This window comes from Vidua macroura, chromosome 5 (assembly GCF_024509145.1).
Source record: "Vidua macroura isolate BioBank_ID:100142 chromosome 5, ASM2450914v1, whole genome shotgun sequence".
Taxonomy (NCBI): Eukaryota; Metazoa; Chordata; class Aves; order Passeriformes; family Viduidae; genus Vidua; species Vidua macroura.
In genome coordinates, this window is record NC_071575.1 from 45,514,538 (window position 1) to 45,540,870 (window position 26,333).

The window sequence follows — 26,333 nt, forward strand, 5'->3', positions numbered from 1 at the left end:
CAATCAATTTGAAAAATCTGAATAAATGTCACTAGGTGAAACACTGTTGTTCCAACCTGTATTGGCAGTAGTCCTGAAATGCTTCTTTCAGCTCAGTAAGGCAGCAGTTAGATATGCTTATGTATCACTCACAGCTCAGTGCCTCTTCTTAGAGAATTAGAATCTCTTTCTCAAAGGGCATGAAATACATGTTCTATTACTACATTTGGCTAAAGCATTCACATCTCTGTTTCTAGATACAAGACCCACACTATCAGCACTATTTCTAAATACGTCCTCCATGGCTTCTTCTTCGTTGCTTCAGTTCAACTCAGACATTTGCCACCACCAAACCAATGCTCTGCTGCTCTTCCTCACCTGCTAACCAGCCCTGCAACACTAGTGCCACTGGCACTACTCCTCTGAAACTTGCTGCTGCTACATCCCCATCACATTCTCTATTGATCCCCATCCCATGGAGGTGTTCTCACTCACAGCACCCATGCAGCACTTCTGCCTGCTGGAGAAGTTTTATGGCTCACAAGACTGGCTCCTTCCAAAAGGATAAGGCAGTAGAAGTTGGCATAGGAGTTGCCTTCTTTTACCCTAAAAAAAGTGAGAAGTTAATTTGTAGTAAAAAGACATACTCAGTACTCAAACTGACCCATTAGCTCCCATGGTTCTCCATCAGATTCTTGGAAAGTGCTCCTGTCTGTATTTTGCCACTTCTATTCAGAAATTGCAACTGGTTTCCAGGATTGAGATGGAGGCTGCAGCTATGGCACCTGCCAGGACCCCTGGGCAGCACATTTACACCCTCAGTCCCCAAGAGGGAGCGGAGGGACAGGGCACAGCCATGGGAGCTGTGAGCACCACCCCAGGGTGCACTCCTGGGGCTCCCTGAGGGCAAGCCAGCACTTCCACAAAGCAGTATGTGACTCCCTGCACCTCCACTGCCAAGTGGCCTGTCCTGGAGTCCCCCACACAGTGCATTTGTTTTCATTCTGGATAACACCAGATAAGCAGAAGCTGAGTGCCAGCAAGTGTCTGTTTTGTAGGTTTATAGATGACTTGTGTTGGATGAAAAGTGTCTTCAAAATGAAGTTATGGAAGGATGTCTGCAACAAAGAAAATGTGCTCACAGCATTTTGAGTTTCTCATTGCAAAAAATTTTAATAAATCTTTTAATCTGGGCACTCTTTTGCATACCGTGCTGTACACATAAGTGTTGGCAGGTATAAAAGCAGGCTTCTGTTGCAGTCACAGGAAGAGAAGCTGAATTATTTACAAGGGGAAACTTTTTCAGTCTGGGAATCATAGTCAAATGAAGAAAATTAAAAATCTTGACTGCTGCACAGTCCAAAGGCTATAAACATAAGATCTCCCATCCCAATTTTTTATGTGGCTAAAGGACATCTATATTCAGCGCAAAAAATAACTCATATACAAGTGGATGCAGGGGGACCTGCATTTCCCTGGTTTGACTGTTTATGCATTAATAGGTGGTAAATACATGATTCAGCACAGAAAATAAACATGGCCTTTGAATTGTTTGTCATGGGCTTATTTTTTCAGGATTTTGCTTCTTCTATGCAATATCAGTACACTTCTGTTATCTTCATTTTTGAGTTCACAGCATCACAAACATGCTGGGTGCAGCAACTCATCTGTATTTCTCCTCTTATTGCTACACACAGCACATACAACTAATAGCAATGTGGAAGGGTAAAAGGACTATGGAAGCCAGATAGAAAGCATGCTTTTATGTAGGTATATATATTCAACTATTGCATGATATAGATACATAAATAGCTATGCTGTTCCAGCTCTATCCATGTCAACTCATCAAATTATTGTTTTAAAGATGCATTAGTGTACTGTAACAAAGAAATAGCAATGCATTCTTATGTTCATATTACAGTGACACTACGGAAAAAAACAGACTTTACATTCTCTCTGTAAAAAAAATTGTGATAAGTTCAAGTCTCTTCTACTTCTGTTTGTTGGTGTTCACTCCTCCATAAAAAAACTTTTATTAGAAACATAGCCTTGGCCCTTACATGCTATCCCAGAATAGGAACCTGAACTCTCCTATACCTTTGGATAAAGAAAGAGGTGCAACTGCCTCAGCTTTCAGAGCTGGATTGCACAGAGGACCCACATGTGCTACAGCTTTTCTTTCTCATGGTCTCATGGTTAGCAAATAGCAGAAAAGAAATTTGTTTCCCCATTTCTAATACTGTACAGCAGCTCTGTACTTTTGCTAATCTTTCCTCTAGCAGAGGAACTGAGTCCTTGAAGAAATCAAAAGCATCTGTCTCTTCACTGAACTACTGAGTGGGGAGAAAACTACCGCAGAATGAAAAAATCCAGCTCATTTTGGTTTCTTTTTTTTACCTTCTAGACACTAAACCTGAGACAGCCATCACAACACTGGCTCTACTCCTTGGAAAACTTGATTAAGAGGTGGACAAATTATGCCAAGGAGATCCTCCAAGAATTATTTCCATAAAGGCAACACCATCTCACCTGATAAAAACTATTTTTCATCTGCTAGAAGTCAAAGGAGGAATTTAAGAAAGACAGAATTAAAATTTGCATAATTTTCTTCCTTGTGTTCTCTCATATCCTCTTTCAGCCAAGACCATTAGTGCTTATGAGGAAGCTTTGCCTTAAAAATATTACAAAAAATCATGACTGCTAGCTTTAAATAAAGAGGTGACACATGGGAGCAATCTGGATTGCTTGATAAGCTGTGCTCATTTGAACCACACACACTTGAATATGGTTAACATAATGTCATTAACCTTGACATAAGAATGTAGGTCACTGTTACAGAAGGGTGATTGTATTTTGAAAATCAATAACTATGTTAAGGACTTAAGGGTCATCAGTATGAGGGAGCTAATCATACTTTCCTAATGCAAGGCCTATCCTGATTTCACCCTGCACTTATGCAGAATGTGAAATTAACTCTTTCAGTTGCTAAGGTCTAGCTGAATAAATAGACACTCAATTGGAAGACAGGAATGAATGAGAACGTTTTAAATAGTATATTGTTTTAAAAAATAATAACTCAATAATCAACTGCCTTTGCCTGGCCTCCCAGAATCATGCAGTCATTTCAGAATTGCAACTTGCATTAAAAGGTGAACAACCCTCCACCACATATTGCTGCCTAGTTCTGATTTCTAGGGAAAAAATCTGAAAACATAAACTATGTTTTTATTTAATTAAATCTCATCATGCTTGGACCTGCCATGCTTCCTATATACCAAATAGAGATTAAAAAAATATTTTCATTTTAGAAAATATAACAAGAAGGTGTAACAAAAATTAAGACAATTTCTAATACGAAGATACAATTTTGTTATCAAGGGAGTTTCAATCTTGAGTCTGCGCTTGAGAAATGAAGATTACTGCAGCAAACAGGCTGAATTGACTTGGCTTATATATGTCTGTAGATGGTGAGTAAATTGGGATAGTCCCACCTAGCTCTAAAGTTTTGGAGCTGTCCATCTTTGATTTCTTGGCTCCAGCCAGTAGGATAACAGAAGTTCATCATCTGTGTTACTGGTAATTAGTCAGTTTTGCCAGCTGTCAGCTGCAGTTTTGTCAGCTATATGTCAGCTGTGTCTCTCCCGAATCTTGTAACCTGGGAGGTTTTTTGTGCATTAAACCACTAGAGCCAGCTGGTATTTCTAAAACACAGAGATCAAGGCCTGCATTGGGGTACCAGTAAAAATAGACACATTTGGGGCCAGATCTACTGAGCTATTTCTTTCTGCTGAAACAAGTCCTCAAATACTCACAACACTTAGGCCTGGCATGGAGTGGGACCTGGTTACAGCAGTTTTATTCTCTCTAAGGAAAAATCTGGGTGACCAGCATGGACTTCTTCTTGCCAGCCTTGCTTTCTCTCCAAGTCATAGCCTTGCAGCCAGTGATGTGTGCTGGCTCTTCCTGGACATCCCAGCTCCTCTCTGCAAAGTCCTCCCTGAGGTCATCATGCCACCTTCACACCTCTCTCCTCAAGCAAGAGCTGAGCTATAACTCTGTGATAAAAAAAAAAAAAAAAAAAAAAAAAAAAATATTCAGGGGGCCCAGCATCAGGCACACACTTTCCCAAAAGGAAGACTCTTCCTGTATATTGTATCTCTTTTTGGTCCTCCTAGAGGTTGTCTAGGTGGGTAACTAGAGCCTACTGCTTCCTCGTGCCTCCAAAACTACTTGATTTTCCTTTGTTTTTTTTACCAGAGAGAAGCATTTGCAAGACTTACAGTGCAAGGCTCACAGTGATCCTGGCATCCCTCAGCTTTGACCAAAAGGCCTTTTTTCCCCAGCAGTCCTTACCAACACTCTTCTGTCTTTAACTCTCTGTTTTGGTGCCAGGATAGCTTGCAGGAATGGGGCTTAAATGAGGATATAATCGCTTGGGAAAGGAATGTAATTAAAAGCAACATATAAAAGCAGTTAAAAAAATCTTCTGAGGACGCTCAGCTGGCACAGTGAGAATCTTGCTGAGAATATTTAATTGTTTGCATTATTAAGTGCAGACAGGTTCGTTTTAATTCAAAACAAACATGGCAATTAAATAAAAATACCTATGTCAGTACAACATTGTAGCTAGAGAATTAAAAAATGAAAATGTAGGAAACACAAATATTCATGCTTTCAAAAAATGGGAAAGACTTACTGGATTAACCAGATAATTAAAAAAAAAAGAAAACAGTCCTAAAGTTTTACATCAGCTATTCTATAAGGAACCAGATGAAATACTGATGCAGCTGCCTTGATCATTAATATTTTTTATTCCTGTTTTTCCAGTTAAATGTGCAGCAGAACATATTGCATCTGATGATATCAAGTGCATGTCATAAGAAACACTTGGAAGATGAATTTACATTTATTACATTTTCTTTCTTTAAATGGTAAGACACATCCTGTCTCACCATTTAATTTTTGAAGTTTAGCACATTGACATACTAATTTAGGTTTTCAGTTTCTTTTCAGAGAATATATATATTGTTTTCAAGTTTGATGGAAATGTTTTTGTAGAAATACTGTCAAATATCAGACTTGTGTGAGGTAATGCCAAAATTGATCAGAAAAACTAAAAGCTAATTTTTTTTTCTTTTTTTTTTTTTAACTAACTGAGAAAGAAATCCTGGCTTCCTCTGGAAGACACTACATGGGTTTATCTAGTATGTATCTTCCATGGATAATAACAAATTAACTTATTCTTACCTGAGTGAAGTAGGAAGCATTTAGCCCTGTTTGAGAAATGGGAAGCCTAAGTAGGGAGATTGTTTGACTACCATAAATCCAAAGAAGGACACTCCTTCAGTACTATTATTAGCTGTTGGGAGATCTGTATTTCTTACCACCTGCTCAAACCTATATACAGAATGAAGCCATCCACTTCAAAGAAAATACTCAATGTCTTATTCTCTGGAATGGACTATCATTAAAAGGTGTATTTTTCCCCAAACTGACCAGTTCCTCTTTTGGAAGCTTTTCCTGAGCTCCTGTATTTATTTCCACTATACCCTTACTGCATTCAGACACTGCCTAAGTCAAGTCTCAGCACAAATCAATTTTTCCCTTTTGTCAAAACTAGTCTGGGGATGAGGGAGTGGAGGGTGGTTGGATAACAGTGTTGGCACTTGAGCTGCTGTGGAGAATTATAAACATGATGCTCTAATACGTAATCCCTGCTGACAGGTTAGAAATCAAAGCTCATTAGCACAGAGGAAAGATGAGCATTTTAATGCCTCTGGATTCCATCCACTGCAATTAACACCACATACAGCACATTGTTCACCTAAAGCCATAAATCACAGTAAAAAGTGTCATATTATACACAGATCCTGAAACCACAATAAAGAAAATCAGAAATGGCTTACAAAAACTAGGGAATACCACATTTTTTCATATGACCAATTGGAAACCAAACCTAGTGCTGAAAATACTTTAAAGCCTTGTAAGATGGATGGTCCTCATAAATAAGTCTGAAGGTCTCCATTTACCTGAATAAACTGCATTGCTGTAATGCCTGTGGCTCCAACCCTACCAATGTAGGAAAGCAAGAGTAAGGCAATGGTAGTCCTAAAGGGAATATATGAACTTTAGTGCTTTAGTCTGTATGGAACTTGATATAATTTATGGTACAAGTCCTACGGAATTTTTTAAAGGGAAAATTAGTGACCCTTAAATTCAAAGGACATCAAGAGCCAAATCTGAACTGAATGTGACATGGAGCTGTAGATTATTTAAACTAGTGATTATTTCTGAATATTTCTATTTACAGATGTTGGACCCCAGGAAGGATTGTCATTACTGTTTAAACTCATCATCAAATCCACTATGTCCAATTTTTTATTTTTACCATTTGATGCACTACAGGAGGAGGCAGACCTCTTTACAAGTCCTGTGCCCTGTTTGACATCTTCCTGTGCAGATTGTCTCTTAATTGGTCTCCTTCCTGTTTAGGGCATTAGGTACACGCACCAACCAGCTGAGAGCTCTGAAATGAGACAGAAAAGTGCTGGAAGGGGAAAGCATAGCTCTGATATATTTTGCAGCCAGATGCTGAAATGTGTTTTCAGAAAACAGCATCAGTGAAGTGGTGCAGTGGCCTGTGGCAGCACTGGGGATGCACAGGGCACCCTGATGGCCAGCACTCTGCTCAAGCATACAAAGGACATCCAGGAAGCACCACCAACCTGCAGCCTCCACCTGCTCAGCTACATCCCAAAGCCCCCATGCTGGCCCTGCAGCAGATGATATTCTGAAAAATATTTCCTCTGCTACCCAGGTGCATCACTGTCCACTTGCTTCTCCCGTCTGCCTAAGCAAGGAGAAAAGCAGGATGGTAGGATCGTGCATGAGCACACGAATTCTACATAAACCACATCACCCTTCCCAAAAAGGTTTCTGCCAGCCCATCTGCAAGCAGAGACCAGAAATGTTTCAGAGGCCATCCTGGGACAGCTTTGGTTTTCCTGAGGGACCTTATGATCTCCCCTTCTTTATTAGACTCACCTCTGTCCTGGCCTGGCCTGTCTATCGGACCCAATCTAGGTGAATCCACATCTCAGGAGGGATTATGCAGCTGTGCAGCATTGCAGGTGCTCTCTAGTTACATGGAAAATTTCTCAATAATCTGGGTTTGGCTGGGTGTGGAGGATAGCACCAGGTCTCTCTTTGGGAGCTCCTTGTTGTAATAGGATATAGGCTTGGCACTGGCCATACATGAAGAGTACCTCTTTCCTCTGTCTAATAACCATTTTGAGCTGTGAGCCAGGAGAGGTGAGCTCTTGCTGCCAGTGTGCAGCTCCTGCACAGAGGAGCTATCTGGGTGCTTGCCCACTCCCTGGTGATGGAAGCAGATTCCTCTGAGAGGAGTCCCACTGCCTGCCCCTTGGCTGGGGGATGACTAAGGAACAGCAGTTTCACCCCCAGCTCACCATGGTACCCTGCCTTTGGAATCCTTATCACTTGCTATTTTCCTGGTCCATAAGCCTTATGTTCCTGTCAGCAGGGGATAGGATATGACAGGAACATGGGATCTCATCCCTTCCCTGTGCCTCCTCTTGAGGATGTTTTGCTGCCTAGTGGTTAAAAAGAGGCATTATAATCCCTTAGGAGACAGAGATTATCCAGATACTCTTTCTAAGAGAGGTTGCAGATCAGATCCTATCTGAGGAAGAAGCTGATACCATCAGCAACCTCAGCACTTCTGCTCCCGTAGGAGACCATTAACCCTGTCATGAACCTGAAGACCTCCACATTCCATGGACAGAGGAATAGAACATAGTCCTGAAGTAGGTGTTTCAGGCCAAAAGAGTGGCAGAAATTCTGGCGTACATCTGTGTCTACCATGTCCTGAGAGTTGCTCTGTCCTGATCTCTGTTTGTCATGTAAAGCTTTCTGGATCAAGGTTTAAAGGCAAAAATCTTTCCTTGAGTAGGAAATCTGTGTTTTACTTAGGTGGTCTAGATTTTCCTGCCAGATATATCTTTCTGCCTGTTGTAGCTGTCTGCTTCATGTGTTGCAATCTCTGCCTTGCCCTTAGGCACCAGCAAAATAAAAATAATAAGTTTTAAGTCAACAACTGGTTGGAAACAAACATATTTCTAACACACCATTATTTCATGTCAGGTGGAGAAGAAAGACCTATAGCACAGCAGTGAGAACAAGCATCACAAGTGCCTCTGCTTTTTTTCATGTTCCAAAGGTATGCATTCAGTTAGAAACAGGAAACACATAGCAGAGTAAGGGGTGGCAAAAATTTGACCTTCATGTATGTTCTGAAGTGGTCTTTTCCCCACTTCTCTTGTATTTAATTTTATTACCCAAAGCACTCAATTACACATCTGAATTTCCTCAGCTTGTCAACAGAAATTTAAGAATTTGGCTCTTTTCCTAGAAGGGTATGGCTGCAGCTAAAGGAGAGAAATATTCTTACCATAGTTTTCTAATCAAGTGTTCTCTGTGGGCAAATGTTCCCTGTCCCACCTTAAGTGTCTCTGAGGAAAGATACATGCTGTCCCACACTCCATAATCATCAATTATCTGAGCACTACCAGTAGCATTATTAAGATGGAAGAGAGCAGTTTCCCACAGATATGTTCCTCATTTGATTCTCATGTAAAAATAATTTTCAATTAGCCAAGCAAATATTTGCTGCGGGGAGCACATGAAGGCTGCTGGCCACAGCTGGTGGGTGGATTACTCTGCGTACGTGGAAGGACTCAGCATAGGTCTGGTAGGGGGCTGTCATGGCATCAAAGTCCAGCCTGAGCTTCACACCACTGTGGTTAATGAATCATTTTTTGAAACCAGTGGCACATTGTGAATGGCCTTTAGCCACTTCTCCAGCCTCAGTGACCACATCATTTACAGCTATAGATCCAATGATTGTATGATTGAGTGTGGACAGCCTGTGGCACAAGTCCATTGCAAAGGTTTAGTCATGCTATTGTGCCACAGTGTACAGCCTTTACAGCATCTTTTACAGCTGAATGATCACAGGAGATTATACACTTGTCTTTGTGTATTTCTGGAAACTGAATGAACCTGTGACAAGTGCAGCTGAACAAATGACTCCTCTGCATTACGAAGATCGTGGCTGAAGTCCCTACAGTGTCCTCTGCTTCCCTCCCTGCCTTCTGCAATCATTCTTTTGTAGTAGCCACCACTGGCAGGGGTTAAGCATTTCCTTCCTTTCTCTGTCACTCTTTGGGTAGGCAACCTGTTTTCTCTGTCAATAATATTAATGTACTAGCAAGAGTGGATTGTCCCATGTTTACAAAAATCCATGTGGAAGAAACCACAAGATTTCTTAGTTGATCCACATGCCTGAATCTGCTGTGACACTTTTGTGGGCACATATAATGAAGCCAAAAGCAGAGATCAACCTGCCTTGACCTGTTTGCTGCCTTTAGGTCTTTCTCAGCAGCCCTGAAGTTTTGCCTGAAGTAACCCAAAACTGCCTCTTACGTTGTCATACTTGTTCTGTGGGGCTCTCAGCAGTTATCTGGCAAAAACTAACCCAAGACATTTCCAACAAATTAAATAAAATAAAACAAGTACTAACAATCAAAGATGCATGGATTCTGTGGGCAAAACCCATAACAATTTATTGGCTGTTTACATTCCTTTAAAAAACTCACCACTTTATAGATGTGTTTTGACGGCAGCATTTTGGGCAGCTGCCAAGTAAGGATAAACACAGAGAGCTGGTGCTTATAGGGAAAAGCACAAGAAAAGGAGGAAGGAAAGAAAAAACTGCACATGCACATAGAAAACCCAAAGGATTTTGCAAGTACATCAGGAAATGGGAAGACTATTCAGAAACAAATCTGAAGTCCTTGAGCATTGGGAATGACTTTTCTGAGAGGAGCCATCACAGCATCAGGACATGAAAGGTGTGGCCACACAGTGGACAGGCAAGTGTGACCTCTGCTGACTACATTGACCTGACATGAAAGCACAGAGGAGTGCTACAGGGCTGTGTTGGCCTGACACTGCTCATACTTAGAGGCAGCTGTGAGAAGAGCTCTCAGCCCAAACCTGGGTTATGTCTGACAGCCTGAGGGGAGTGAGAATGCCAGTTTTGTCTGCATCAGTGTCTATGGGCCTGGGTAAAATCGCTTGGCTGAGCCACAGACTCCTTACAGGCCACACTTGTTGATGAATTGGATGAATTGGTTAAAGACTAGGATCTTCCAGAATATAATTATTTCATTATAAATTAGAAGGAAGGTGTATTTGGACTTTCAAGGTTCTGAGAAATGTTAAAATTTCTCCAAAAAAAGGAAAGCTTTGACCCTGCCCTTTTCCGCTACTTTAACTTCTTCCTGTATCAGTTTTACTGCTAAATCCTAGACCAGTGTCACAACCTAGTGCTTCTCTCCACTGTGGATCTTAGGAAAGTTTTTTTCCCAAAACTAATCTCCAGGTTTTTCTCTGACAGCTGTGCTGCTTGCTTTGAAAAAGTTCCCAAATCCAAGCTCTTTCCCTTCTCACTTTTCCAAAGATCTCCCTTAGAAACTTCTGTAAAAGTGATGGTTGCAGAGGAATTAGCTAGCACCCAAAAGTGTCTGAACAGATACCCAAAATCAAGATTCAATATGTATATGCAGACCTGATATCTGAAAATACCCACCAGTAACACAGAACAGCCACGTGAAGATATGTCTAGAAGAGAAACTAGGATGCTGTGTAGGTAGCTTAAATTTCAGAAAGATCAAGCACCCAGTAAATTCCACTGAGAAGAGAATTCTTGTTTGACTGTGGCTGTATTTAATTTAAGCTCCAGTAAGAGAGACAGACACAAAAAAGGCAAGATTACACTGGCTTTGAATGTGAAAGCTGATTAAATGCATTTTCCTCAGTCACTATTCCATGCTACTTGTCACTGCATCTACTGATTACTCATTCCTTCTGCATATCATGTTTGTGTCTGCCACACAGTGTTATTCAAATAGTCCAGATGCTGAAGCACAAGCCTGTTGCATTATGTTGGACAGCTGCACAAGGAAGAGATATTTTTATGCTATGTGTATATAAAGAAGTACTTTTTTTATCCTTCTGTGTAAAAGAGAGAACAATGTACAATCTCCACCTTTTAGAAAAAATTCCCATGCTTTTATTTAAGTCTTTCAGGTCCTTATCTCTGAGGAATAATAATTCTAATTCCTTGTATTACTGAACTGTTGCAGGTTGAAATCCATTACACAATTACACATAGTGAAGTGCTCCCATACCATTGTAAAACACTAATGACAAATGCCCAGATATGTAGCGCGTTACCAAGTTACATAAGTTAAAAGTCACCAACCTGGTTTACCAAACCTACTTATCTGATTACCATAATCTGATGAAAATACAGCTTAACCCCAAAATATGTTGCCTCTGGATATTTTAAGATCAGTGACTGATGTTACCTAGAGACCACATACAACTCCTGGTAGCTTGTTAGGATGTGCTGTGGACTGTGACACAGTGAAATACTGCTGCTGCCAGAGGTTTACAGGTTTAAGATATAAATTCAGCTCTGGTCTCACACACCTGAGCTTTGCTTTTCTTAAAATCTTCTGACTCAGGAATGCTCCCACTGCCACCACCCTTCCCTACCCAGCATGTGGCTGGTGTTCTGCTCCCTTGCTGGGAGTCGATGGGGGAGGCTTTGGTTAGATACTACAAAGGCCTTGACTGTCCTCTTTTTTTTGAGACCAGAACTGGAATATACCTCTAGCTGCTTACAAGAACATAATTACACGTAAGTTTAATCTTGATGGCTTATCCCCCTCTATCTGTGTATCAGCTCAGAGTACAACATCTAATGGAAATCCAGTATTTCCACAGTCCTCAGCACTGTACCTCAAGCATAAGTAGGAGGTGTGCAGGGTGTGAGGAATGTATCAAAAGCATGTATATTTGAATGCCTAAATGCCTGCATTTGCCAGCCTTGCCTCCCTGGCCTCCCTTGATAGTCAGTGCAGACAGAGCGTCTCCCCCAGCGGGCAAGTCAGAGCCTATATCCAAGGCTCCTCTCTGAGTCACCCCCAGAGGTGTTACCCTCATGCCCTGACTCTGAAGGAGGAGAGGAAGACTTATTTCTCTATGTAGGCATCCCAGTTCAGTGCATAAGCCTTGTCAGTGTTACTGTTCTCCATCTTCCCTGGATATTTTCTATTTTAGTTTCTTAAGGGAATAAAAAATAGTGAAAGAACTGCAGGTATTTACAAGCACTTGAACTAAACCCAGACTGGAGGACATAGACTGTTGACACATTGGCTTAATGGAGAAACAAGCCCTGGCCAGGAATGTGTGACAGCAATGTCTAAATCTGAAAGACAGACTGGGATGATACATGGATGATATACAGTAAAGACAAACTTCCCAACTTCCAATGAATCCTACGGCATGTATAGGCCCATAAGCAAGTGCTCCGTATATGGGAGGAAACTGGTTGTTTTCCAGTGCATCCTCAACTCTATGTAAACCAGGAGGTGAGCGACTAAAGAAAGATCCAAAATGAGATACCAGATAGTTCTTTCATCCAGTTTTAAATATATGAATACATAAATCAATGTGCATGTTTATGTGTCTGGCTCCAATTAATAAGCACCCGTCCTATGCCTCAGGCTTCCTGACAAGCATCAGAATTAATAATTTAATACATGGAAGAATGATAATCTTGTGGTTAAGTAATTTGAAAGTTGGATCAGTTCTTGGCTCTGCCATAGATTTCCTGTGTGACTGTGGGCAAGTCACTTAATCTCCTTGGCCAAGTACCTCAAAGGTATGTAGGTGCCTGATCCCACCAGTTAGGCGCCACTGCTATCTTCAAAAAAGCATTGCTTAGCTGTTCCTTGAGTTGGTAGGTGTCTGATTTCTCTCAGTAGGCATAAATAGGGTTTGCTGACATCATCCTACAAACTAATGAGCCACTTTGAGGTCTTATTCAATTTCAAACTCCTAGGTCCCTACCGTGTCACAGCTGGAAAAGCTGGCTTTCAGCTCATGGGACCCCGCGTAGAGGTGCAGAGGATATGCCTGCCTAGCTGGAGAGAAGTAAGCAATTTTGGCTGGGGAAAGCATTGCCTTTTTGCAAGTACTTTGGCTGCTAGAAGTCCTTTCTCAGCTGGGAAGGCTATTTCCCATCCATCCCATGTCTGGACCCCTGCACATTCAGTTTAGGGGACATTTTAGGAAGGACAGAGAGGAAGGACAGAGGTTTTAGCCTGGGCCAGGGCAATGCACCCTCTGTGCCTCACAGAAGGGGAGCAGCTATGTCTGGGCAATGTCAGCCTGCCCACAGCAGCCCAGCAGTGCCTGAAAGCCGTGTCTCTTGACTCACTGTCTACTCTTTGCTGTGAGCATCCACTGCCCTCCCTTTCCCTTTCTCCTAGTCTCCTCTAGACTTTCCAAGGGGGAAAGCTGGCGCTCATCACTACTGCAAGTCTCACAACAACAGCAATGGTCAGCACTCTGCTGAGTCCTCTGGAGAGTTGAAGTTGTGATCTGAAACTCAGAGCAATTAAAAAAAAAAGAATCCACCAAACATATTTGCCTTTATGACAGACTGGGGGGGACATTGACCAACGCACTGACAGGAAAAATCATTCATTCTTCCCATTTCCAGCTGTTGTCTGAGTGTGTGAGGCATCTTGGCGTTCACTGGCCAGAGCTGTTGCTCAAAGGCCCCTGCCCATCTTTCCAGAAGGACCTGGAAACCTGAGCAGCCCCAAGCAGAAGAATGATGTTTTTAGACTTTGAGGACTGGATCTAAACAAGTCAGTCATGTTGCTCAGGTCTTTAGCATACCTTCTAAGCTCAGCCAGTTGTACTTGATCCAAAGAAAAGACTAAGAAGAGAAATTTTACATGGAGGAAAGGAGTAAACAGAAAATACAGCACTGAAATTAATTTAGTGGTTTAAGAAATTATTCCAGCTAAATGCTCACTTACTCTTTTAGTTCTTTTAAGATATTGCAAACCAATCAAAATGATAAAGAAAATTAGGTTTTCCATATATGCTTTAATGGTTTCCATAAGAATGTGTAGCTGCTAAATTTCATTAACTCTACATGAGAAAATCAGAGATCTCTGAGCACAACTGAAAGGCACTGAGCTACCAAGGTAAGGAGATTTCAAGCTGATGAAAGCTATTCCCTGAGGTCAGTGTAATTGTGGATGTGCAGAGCTGTCTCTAGTGCATACGTTGTAGGGGTAGCAGCTTCACTGGAGGAAAAAGCAGGCCCTAGTGGTTATTTCTCCTTCTGCTGAAAACACAGAGCTCTCTTTTTGTCTCATTTACTGGCACAGCCCGATGGAGTGAGCCTGCTTGCAGCTGTTGCCCACAAGGAAGAGCTCCCAGCATGGGGAATGACAATCTTTCCCAGGAAACCTTTGCCTGTCATTCCCTTAACAAATGCCAAATAAACCCCATTCTCTCCCAGTAATGACAGCAACTTGATGCTTCAGTCTTGTTTTGTTCCCAGTTGAGCAGTTATAGCTTATCCCTTCCTACAGAAGTATATCCAGGGGGCTACAGAAGAATTACACAAGAAATCTCAGCTGTGGCCAGGAGGGCAAAGGCTTCTCTAGCCTTGCAGGCCAGGCTCTGGGATCACAACTTCCCTGGCTCTTGGGTAGATTCAGTCAAGCTGGAATGGAAGTCAGCTTTACTGAGTTCATTGCAAAGTTAAATAGAACAGGGTTTGACAGATGAACTCCCCTGATACACATTACAGGAGAGAAGTTAGGTTCAAGGCTTCACCTGTGCCTCCATGTTGTCAAGGAGTGCAGCATGACAAAAATGAAAATTTTTTCAATTTTCAAATGAAAATGAAAAAGAAACTCCTTTGTGACTTTTAAAGTCAACCAGAAAGGGCTTGGGGTGCACAGATTGGGACATTACAATGACAAACAAACAACAACAACAAAAAAAAAAAGGCAGGAGATTCATAAAAATAGTACAACAATTAGAAAATAAATATTTTAGAGGAAAGCAATGCTTTTATAGCTCTGCTGTATGAATTCTCCAGAAGCAATCTCAGTCCCAGTCTGCTGTCATTATAGTCAGCAACTGCCACAAATGCCTTCAGGCAGGATAAGGTCTTGTGTTGTCCTTCTGGGAAGGTCTTTTTAATGGATAATGTGATGAATAGAGTAAAAAGGGGAACTCTTTTCCCCTTCAGCCCAATCATTATAAAGGTTGATTTTTTGGACAGTTGATACAGCATACAGGCATTAACTAAATAAGTAGTGGATGGAGGCTTAGCCAAGAAATTAGTCTACCTGTAGGTGGAACACTGGTCACAAAATGTGGTGGAAAGGCTCCCATGACAGCTCTTACACTACCCTGAGACAAAGTGAAGGTTTTTCCTCTTATTGATTGAAATCAACTGTTTTCTTATGGCCCTGAGCTACCAGGTCTAGTGGAAAGTGTCTCTGCTCACAAGGGGGGTTGGAACTAGATGATCTTTAAGGTCACTTCCAACCCAAGCCATTCTATGATTCTATGATCATGCTTTATTGTTTAAAGAGTATAGAGCCATTGCTCTCCGTGCTGTGTTTTACAGGCACATAAGCATGAAACACTTTGTGAGCTTAGTCATTATTATACGTAATGATAAGCATTTAGAAATAGTTTATTAACATCTGGCAATCATCAGCTTGTAATGAGAGTTAATTGTAATATATCCATTACAGGTTATTACTTTTTGGACAGAAACATTAGCATCCATAATTGAAGGATTTTTTTTAACATCTTCTTTCTACATATTTTCCTTTTTTTTTTTTTTTTTATAAGTGAGTTACTTTTTACTTCTTGTTGAGCACACACTTTGCAAAGGAAAAATAACAGAGGCTTCCAGGTATGAGCCAAAGGAAGTAAAAAATAATCAAAGATATTTTTAATAAGTATTGTCAAAAAACCACATAATGCTTTTTCACGTGTCCTTAATGAAGTGCACATTTGATTTATCTAGATTTTGCTTGCAGTTATACCAGAGAGAAGCAAGGCAATTTTATGTTCAGTATAGCTGAGATTTAATCCATTTACAGAGTTCTTTCAGTGGTTTGGATACACAATTAACTTACAGGTCCTATCAGTATCTACTCATGGGATGAAGAGCTGCAAGATGTAATTTATTTTTTCATATTTATCCTAAGAAGTCATCAGAGAACACTAGACCAGTGAAAAACTATTATTTAGTAGATCAGGAATATGGAAATCAGAAAAGACACCATGACTTTCTACAAATAAACATGAAAAGGGAAAAGCTTAAAACAATGATCATATATATATATATTTGTCACTTTAGAAAAGGATCTACTAGATGTGAGATCTCCCATTGTCATTTTACAAATGTTTTTTCTCATGAGATTTTTTCATTCCATGTTTACTTGCATTTTTAAAGGTCAGAAATGGAGTTAACTTCACTGGAGTTTGATTTTGTATACTAATTCTCAATAGACATCACAGTTTTGGCATAACATCAACATTATCGTAGTTTATATGCAATTATTTTCACATTAGGTTCTAGTTCATTAATTTCTGAGACACTAATAGTATCAACAAGACTTTGCTTTTCTAATGCTATCATTAGAGATAATCTTTTTACTTCTCAGTTTGTTATTTCTCCAGTGGTGTACTCCACAGTAATAACTCCTTCCTTTCAGTCACCCTGAGGTTCCTCTGTGCTAGGATGGTACAAATTCATTCTCTCTTGAGCAGACATCCCACAGGATTTTACTTTTGGTATAATAAGGTTCAAGTATTTCACTGATAATCTAAATTTTCCAGCATTTCAAGATCCTGAAGCAAAAAAAAAAACCCAAACCACATATGTTGGCTGCCTTCCTTGGGGCACACAGTCTCCCTCAGTTTCCTTTATAGCCCTAGGAGGTAGCCAGCCACCCAGGTGTTCCCACCTAGCTTCAGCAATGAGCACAGCTGAGGTGAGCTCTGCTTGCCACAAGCAGAGGTGAGGGTGATCAGCCTGTCTCAGGGCTAAAAGGCTCACTGAAGCCTGCCTGTCTGGCTCCTCAGACATAGTGCTTGCAAAATCTCTTGGACACCTGGATAGTAATTAAGGGATAAGAAAGGAAAGGAAGGTAAGGAAAGAAGGAAGAAAAAGAAAAGAAAAGAAAAGAAAAGAAAAGAAAAGAAAAGAAAAGAAAAGAAAAGAAAAGAAAAGAAAAGAAAAGAAAAGAAAAAAGAAAAGAGAAGAGAAAGCTGGCTAAGTACTTTGATAATGGAAATATCCATTTTTGTTTATTTTTGCTGAAAGGCTGAGTGCTGGGACAGCACTGGCCAGAAGCCACCAGGTTATCAAATTGCAGCAAGGACATCCTGGAAGATGCCAAGTAAGGAAATAAACTGTTAACTAAGTTCATGTCCCCTGTGCCCGGTGTTCCTGACAGAGTGAAGGCTTCTAGTTTGCTCAGTACTGATTAGAAAAAGACCAAGCCAGTGACTATGCTGTTTCTATATTTTAAAAATCCTGTTTTTGTACCTCCTGGAATCAATAACCCCCAAAGGAGCAGGTTCTTTTTGTTGTATGCCAATACACAGTTACTAACAGTGAAAATTAATGCTATTTTCTAGGTCATTTGTATTAGCATGTTTGGCTCAGTCTTGAATGTTTGAATTATTGATTCCTTCCTTACTTACACAGAACTCTTTTACCCTCTTCTCCTGTACTGCTGTCTAAGTCATCACCTCTGCAGCATCACACAAGTCAGAGCTGTAGGTTGATGATAGAAACCTTTGCTGACTAGAACCCAGTGGAGTCATTCTGTGTGCACTTCCTTGGCTCTCGGAGCACAAAGTTTAACCTGTCTGTATAAAAGCTGCCACAAAAAACCTGCAGAGCTCCTCTCTATTGGTTTGGGTTTTTTTTTTGCTTGAGGTATTAATTTTTGTCAGATTATGTTACAATGCCAGTGCATGCTTTAACCAACTAGCACAAGGCTCACATATATAAATACACTCACCCTCTGTAGACCCTTTTGTATCATTCCATCACGAGCTCTTTACTGGGGATAAATCAGGTACTGAAGCTGCTGAAGTCTTGTGATTTGATGCCAGAGGAGACATCATCTTGGCTTTGGCACGCAAGTCAGAGGCCTGCAGTGATACTCTGGTGCTCTTTTGCTCTGTCAGAGGCTCAGAGGAGCACAGTGGAGAACTGGCTGATTTTCAGCAGCTCTTTGAGCTGCAGGTAGATCCACAGAGAATCTGATATGCATTATTCTGTCAGGGTACAGTTAAATAAGGATCCATAATTAACTGCTTCAGTCCTGTCACAGCAATTTGACAGACGCTTATTTCTCAGGATCTATAGCTAAAAACCTTCTGAGAGGTTTTTAGAAAACAATATATGACTTCAGGAATATTATTGGCTTATCATAGACTCACAAGACAAATAACAGCAGTTTAACGTTGACATGCAAAAGGCGGGTCTGCAAAAGCCTCACCAGAGAGCCTTTCCCTAAAGCCCTGTGCATGTCTCCTCCACTCCCTTTTAAATTGCAGACAGAGATAAATTAGTAGTAAGGACTGAGCTTTTGTGGAACCTACAGTAACCCTGAAGATTTTAAACTGAAAATTAACAAACTCAACCTGCAACTGGTAGTGCCAACCCTAGGACAAAAACTCCTCCGCTGCTAAGTGGTTGCCAGGAGCTCTGGCATGGCTCAGGGCCACTTGAAAAATCAGTCCTGGGAGAAGTGGTGGAGATGAACAGTGCCTCATGAATGGTGTGGGTAGTACAAGACATTTGATTCCACCAGTCCAATTCACCTATCATGTCCCATGAGTGCTACCACGCTGCAAGCAACTGCAGGGCAGCCCTTCATAGAGACCTGTCTGGATGGGAGAAATTCCCTGAGTTTAGTGCCTCTGGGAATTTGGTATTTTTTAATGCGTTTCTCCCTGTGAGAATAAGAAATGAACGTCTATGTGCAGCTAGCACAATTATTGGCACGTGGGTCCAAGTTGCTGAGCGCTCCCAAAGGCTTTCACTTCAGGGCTCACTGAAGGTTGAAATCCTCTCTGTTCACATCATATGGACCTTTATGCTGGAAGATACTTGCTTCTCTCCTCCCACTGAGGAGAATTCAGTGGCTTGTGCTGTATGTATCATTTCTGAGGCCAGGGTGCTGTTTCCATGTCTGGAGAGAGGCTTTGTGCTCTGAGGACAGCAGCTCTTGCCTGTGTGCTCTCCACTGCCCTGGGGCCACACCATCTGGGTATTTCCTGAAGGATTTAAGACCAGTCCACAGTCACGCAATGACTGCTGGTGCCATTCACTTCTACAGCATGTGTCCACTTGGAACTGTGAGCCACAAAAAAGGATCTCAATTTGGCTGGAGCTGGACTATCTCAGTGCAGTGGAAACACTTCTCTATGTGTTGCTTTCTGCAGGCATCAAATAACTGAAAGACAGAGGTGACATAGGTAAATAGCTGCACCATGACAGCCATGAAGAGGGGATGATGCCCAGTCAGTATCTTTGCATTCGCTGTTTGGATTTGTCTTTTTGCCAGCAGATGATGCTACATACATGTCTGCTGCCTGCTCTGAGAGAAAGAAATTATGTCATACCTTTTTGTGAAGCAGACAGTTGGTGGCTGTGACAACACAGTAAAAGACCAAAAGCATCAGGTGTTAAAGACATGATTAGATTACTTAAATGTAGACCAGAAGAATCCAATCATCAGTACTCACCAGAGGTTGCCTGTTGAAGTTACCACCTAAATCATGAGCTTTTAAAGTGTTTTGGAGAATAAAATTTGGCATAAATTGCAGTGTCACTCATTAATCAAGAGCATATACCAGAATTAAGGCCAACCAAGGTGAAGGAGGTACCTTTCAAGTGTCTTTTCATAATGTTCTTTAGACTTGGTTAATTGGCATGGAGGTAAAAGACAAACATGTTAGCCTGGCAAGAAAAGGAAAGACAGTGCCACTTCTCTTTGAGAAGTGAACACCATTTTTTATTTTCCATTTATGAGGACTTTTGTGCATTCTGTCCTTTCTTCTGTTTTTGGAAACAAGAAGAATCATTAAATGGTAAAGCAAAAGGAATTAGTGGTAGAAAAGTTAAAAAGAGAAGTGGATCATCTCTGGAAGAAATGGAGAAGGGTGCAGAAGGAATTGGGAACGGACAGCCAGGACAGCTGACCCCAAAATGACCAAAGAGACATCTCAGACCATACGATACCCCCCTCAGCATATAGAGCTGGGGGAAGGTGAAGGGAGTGGGGAACATTCAGAGTGATGGCATTTGTCTTCCCAGTCACCATTACCATGCTGTATCCCTGTTTTCCTGGGGATGGCTGAACACCTGCCTGCCCATGGAAAGTGGTGAATGAATCCTTTGTTTTGCTTTGCATCTGTGCATGGCTTTTGCTTTTCCTATTAAACTGCTTTGATCTCAATCCATGAGCTTTTTCACTTTTACTCTTCTGATTTTCTCTCCCCTCATGATCAGATAGTGAGTGTACAGCTGTGCGGGGCATAGTTGCTGGCTGGGGTTAAATCATGACATATATCTACTGGAATAGAAAATGTTACCTGAAAAAATACTCTCCTTAGTTATCTCTTGCTTCCAAAAGTGCTGAAAAGTTCTCAGGATACTCTCTCTTACTGATTTTAGGAAAGTCTTTCTACCTGTACCACCTATAATCAAAGCAAATCATGCAGAAAAGCTCTTAAACTCCAGCAAGTCACAGGAAGGCAGGGCAGGGATACACAGGACTTCATTCTAGCCACATCTTTACTATCACAAATGACCACATTGCTGTTATGAAATTAGAAAGCTCCAATTCAAAAGACAGTTATAATACTTTGAGTAACATTAATACATTTATTTAATTGTCATTTACTTTTCATTCATAAAAAGGACAAAGCACAGTCCTGTTCTACTCATTTGAAAAGAAAAGATAAAAAGTAACTAAAAAAACGGTTCAATATTCATCAGTATCAAATAATAGCAATATCAATTTTCCTGAAATATAAGGAAACAACAAATATGTCTATCTATATAAACTTTAATTAAGAACCTTGCATTTTAAAGCAGATGATACATTAGTTAGTTTTTCTTGACTGAAGGTCCCAGTCAAATTTACACAATTATGTGAAACAGAAAAGTCTCCAACTATCTGATCAGCATGTGACACCTACCTCATCCATGTTGCTGATTTAAAAAAAGAGAAGTGGCTTTCCTTCCCAGGTCATTTCCATGCAAAAATGAAGCAGTTTTGCTTCTTACACCATGTATTAGAAAAGTAAAAGGCAATCATGCATTTGGCAAAAGATGTACTTGTGGTTGTATATTATATAAAAATTAGTCATACTGCAAAAGAACAAAACCAAATGAAGCACAATAAAACACATTTTTTTTTGTACAGAAGGCTTACAGCATATAAGTCTCTTATGTATGAAGACAGCTCATTTCTCTTTCAAATAATTATACAATTTATGAAACTCAGTAGTGTTTGACACTTTGACATTCCTCTATATGGGAGTATCACTTTTGCCTATTTAAAAAATTTTCATCTTGTAACAAATAGTTAAAATTAAACGAAAACCATATTATTGATATTTATTAATGAAGACTCTACACTTTTACATGTAAATATATAGTACAAAATTATACAAATAAAAGAAAGGGGTGTAAATTATTAATAGATCTATCCTTGCTTCATGTAAATATTATTACGGACCTCTACAGTATCAGTTCTAAAAAGATAAAATCTATTTCTAAGTAGCTAGCAAGGTTGTGCTAATAAAATATGATTCAAAGCTTATAATTCTTGAAGCATCAGACATTGCACTATTACTTGAGCCAGCTGATTCAACATCACTGTGTTTCTTCATCATTCACACTCAAACTAATTCCCAGCATACCATGGAAAATGAAAGGAATGTGCATTTCCTTAACAACTTAAAAAACCCCAAACAAACCAATAAAGAAACCCAGCACTGAAACACTCTAGACACAGTCAGAACAAAAACATTATCTATCTCTAATAGATTCCCATTTTGAAAAGGCCATAGTAAACATGTAGCTTTGACTAACAGTTGGGATCTGACTTTCACATACTAACACACAGTTGGATCACCCAGTACTCTGTCAAATAGAGAAATGGTCTCAGAACTTTAAAACTCTTATTTACAACACTATGAACATTAGAATAATATCAAGTTCTTGAAAAAGCATATAGTTCTCCCAAATGTACGCCTTCAATACAGGAAGGTAACACCTGGTGTCTGCAGCATAAAAATGTAAATATAATAATTTTTTTACTGTGCTACTCTGCTTTTGCCATTTATTGTATATCTTTTTTTTATATTTTAAATCTTTTCACTTTAAAAAATAACATACGTTTCCTACCATTTCATGGTCCACTTGGCTGATCTTAGCATGGACTTCATCTCCAAACTCCTAAGTGTTATATTGCTACCTTAATAACAACAATAGGAATAAGACTAAATCAAAACCAATACATTACGCTGCTTCCCTGAAAGCTGACATTTGACTCCCAAAACCAGCAACAATTACCATAACAGAATTTTTAACAGAATTCTTTTAAGAAAAGAATATAATAAATCTCGGGTCAGTGAAGCACAGGTAAATTGCTTTAAGCTGAGCATGCTATCCATGTCTCGGGTGTTCTGAACATATTTAAAACAAAAAATCTTTATCACTGACTTTTATATCAATTCCTTCAAATTCTATCCAATAACCTCAAGAAATCTTGCTCTAAGTAATTAAATGTTTTTGCTTTGACTGTCTCTCTAAAAACCAGTAATCCCAATAAATGATGACGGGGCTATTCAAAAATATGCAGTACACAAAACATATAGGATAGTACAGACAGACGTAGTACTCTTACATTTATCACATACAATCAACATTTCAATCTCTATTATATTTCACAATTTGTTATTCAAGTTAAAGCACCTACGTATGGTGATTTTACTTTCACTGTACAGCCTATGTTATTGGGTTTTAACACTGTAACTTGCCCCATTGGACCGAATCATGCAACTGTCACAGATCAGCATGAGTGTTTTATAAGGCATATTGGAACAAGTTAAAAATATTTCTTAGCCATTCAAAAGTTGATTTACTTCATGAAGGAGTTCCTGGATGCCTCAGTCCTCTTAAAGTTCATAGGAAATTGGTAGGGTAATTCTTTTTAAAGTGTAATTTATTTGGCTTAGGATGGTGACACAGGAATCAAAAAAATCGTGGTCCTCATCGTCAAAGGGAGTCCTTTGTGTTATGTGGAGGACAAGGTGAATCCAGCTACATTCAGAATCCCGAGCAGGCAAGGACACCCAGGGCAGGCACCACTAGGACCAGGAGCAGAGTTGGTACTCCAACAGCGGCACCTGTGCATCGAACAGAAAACAACACAGTATTGGTCTTACTCGGTCTTACTTCAGCACTACTTGCAGTGGGGAGAACGATCCTGAAGTCCACAGAGTATGGAGGCTGGAAACCAGCTGGTATCTCTCAGCACAGCCCCTACCTGTATGAATAATCTGAAATGGACAAAGAGACTAGTTACAGTAGGGCAGAGGACTCACTCTTTTGTTCTGCAAGAGCTGTATGTTTATGCAGCATGTTTATACAAGAAACAAGGCTATTCAGGACACATCAGTGTATTTTGATTTGGCCAGTCTGACAAGCCAGGAGGTTATTATACAAGGAGGCAAAAGGTCAAAATAAATATTTAAGCATGTAAAAACAAAATTAATGGAGTCTTTGAAATGTGACAAAGCAAAGAGACACCTTTGGAAATGTTAATGCTCATATGAACAGCAATAATCTGAGAGATGTCAAAGAGCCTGGTCCGTTTGTTTACCTGCCAGACTACAAAGTCCAGATGGCTGACTTCTAGCAGTGTGGCATTTATGTCTGTTAAAGTCACAAGGGTATTTCTTAAACAAATATTTTAAGACATAAAATATTAATCTATGGCTTACAAACTTTACATGACTTGCCCTGGCAAACAGAAAAATGAATTGCTATTAAGTGTTTTGTGTTGTGATGGTCAGCTCCCTGTTAAGAAGCATCTATATGAGAAAACAACTCAGCCAAACTGTGCCTGGCTGTCAGTCTTGGAGATGGGCCAATGGAGCCTGACAACTGGCTATTCTTTCATCCCAGAGAGGGCTTGTCTATATCAGGATGGTAGATGGGCAGTGCAGAACCCAGCTTACTGCTGTTGAACACTTAACAGAGAAGTGATTGCAGCTGGTGCTGACGGTCCTGAGGCACTGCTGGAACAGGACCACTGGACAGATCTCCAGAAATTGTTAAATGAAGAAAAACCATACTCAGAAGATAATGCACACACTGAGCAGCAGAGATTTCAGCAGGCCTAAAAACAAGCTCAGCATGACAAACTGTGAAAGTACAGGGGTATATTTATCTTATTTTTGGTGGTTTATAAGGCACATTAATATTTCATTTTTATTCTTAAATGTCAGAGTAGAAGTTCTTAATAAATTAAACCATAGGGGAAAAAAAACAGGTTTTGTGTTTAAGAATATCCACATTTTGTCAGACCTGCTTTTGTCAGACCAGGATAATGCAGTTAGAAAGACACAAATACATATTTTGAATGCTTCTAATGGAGAAAAACAAGACAAAAAGTTTGCTGAGTAAAGCTGAATGATGTGCAAGTATGAGGAAACATCTGTTTGCATATTACTATTCTACGAAGAAAAAAGAATAATAAATCTTCCTCTGTGATGTGCTTACTGTGCTTACTGGCTCCAGAATAGTTAGCAATTTACCTCATTATAGTGGTTCCTTGCAAGGTTTAGGCACTGTTGCAGAGATATATTTACCAGTTTTCTTAAATAAAGTAAGTCCTATCCTTGGACAGCACATTGACAGAACGTTAGTAGGATAAATGCACATTAAACAGATCATATTTTTCTTTCTTGTCAGATTACTGACCTACATGCAAGGATCCATAATTTACTGTAAACACTATGTGCCATTGCATGACATCTAGTACACTCCTGCAGCTCATGAATGAAAGTTAAGAAAAGTTTTGCCTAAGAACAGATTACAGGATTTAATTCTGTGCAGTAATGAAATTGTGATCTGTCGGTTTCAGCAACCTCTAAAAGCTAGAGAAATACCAGATAAAGACTTAATGGATGTGTACAAATAAACATATGGATGTAAATTAAAAGAGAAGGATTATTAAGCTCCCTCTGAAGTCTGGCCAGGTATGAGCTGGATATATATAGTGCCTAAAGATTCTTTCTCTCCTCAGTGTTATAATGTGTGATCTCTCCTTTCAACTAGCATTTTATGTATCCAGTGCGCAAGCAATTGCAAACTAAAGCCATCAAAATTAGTGTCAAAACCAAAGCAGCATCACATGACCCACCTACCACTCTAATGCACCATGTGTGAACTTACTATCAAGAGTCCTCATTTATTTTAAATAAACAAAACACATGCCCTTAAATTTGTCTGGGGTTTTTGTTTTGCTTTGTTTGTTTTTTGGGTTTTTTTATGGTATTGGTTTGGGGTTTTTGTTTTGGTTTGGGTTTTTTTGTTTGACTGGTTTGGCTTGTTTTTGGGTTTTTTTTTCTTTGGTTTTTTTTTTTTTTTTTTTTTTTTTTTTTTTTTTTTTTTTTCTTTTGGTGGTTTTTTTTTCCCCCCAACAGTCCCAAGCAAAACTAGTGAAATCTTGCACAGGTTTTACTACTGTCTGGTATAGAATTCCTGTAGTTGATATTTTTAAGTTTAGGACTAAACTATCTATAGAAATGTGTAGTCAGAATGTAGTCTAACATCAAATAAAATCTGTATAGGATGCATGCAGTTAACCTAACTTTTTTTCTTTCTTCTGCTCTCAGGAGCCTTTCTCACACAAGTGGTTGCTCATCTGTCTGAGTAAATGAAAAGAAGAACTGCTGGATGGCTTTTCCTTCAGCAAGATCTTTATGTATGACAGGAATTCCTGAAGTCCCAGTAATCCACAGCTTTCTATTAGTATTTTAAATTCCACATTGCCATCTCAATCACATAACATTCAGGATGAAACTTTCACACTTCTGAAAGGAGATCCTATATTTTACTGACATCTTGAACAGCATGCAACAGTCTTCCAAATATACTCAAAAGAAATAAAATCAATGCCTAAATGAAACAGGCATTAAAACAGTTCAGACTTTGATGTATTTCTTAAGCCTTTGTGACAATTTGTTACATCATTATTTTCTTTAAATGTTACTTATCTTTATATAATATTTTTGGCCCTCTTCCCAATATCAGTGTCTTTTCATTG

The 26,333-nt window shown here is 39.8% G+C and overlaps 1 protein-coding gene and 1 long non-coding RNA gene across 2 annotated transcripts in view; both read right to left on the reverse strand.

Annotated features, from left to right (window-relative positions):
• Window positions 1–54: 54 nt before the first annotated feature.
• On the reverse strand, window positions 55–19,150 carry LOC128807538 (uncharacterized). The gene is made up of 3 exons (XR_008437180.1): window positions 17,997–19,150; window positions 3,792–4,034; window positions 55–585 (listed from the first exon to the last, which is right to left on the reverse strand). It is a non-coding gene; the product is annotated as an uncharacterized LOC128807538 (long non-coding RNA).
• A 1,708-nt stretch (window positions 19,151–20,858) lies between these two features.
• CNTN1 (contactin 1) overlaps window positions 20,859–26,333 on the reverse strand; it is a 214,698-nt gene continuing 209,223 nt past the window's right edge. The window contains exon 24 of the mRNA XM_053978026.1: window positions 20,859–23,406. Coding sequence (XP_053834001.1) covers window positions 23,327–23,406 — 80 coding nt within the window. The 3' untranslated portion in view covers window positions 20,859–23,326. The remainder of the gene's footprint in view (window positions 23,407–26,333) is intronic.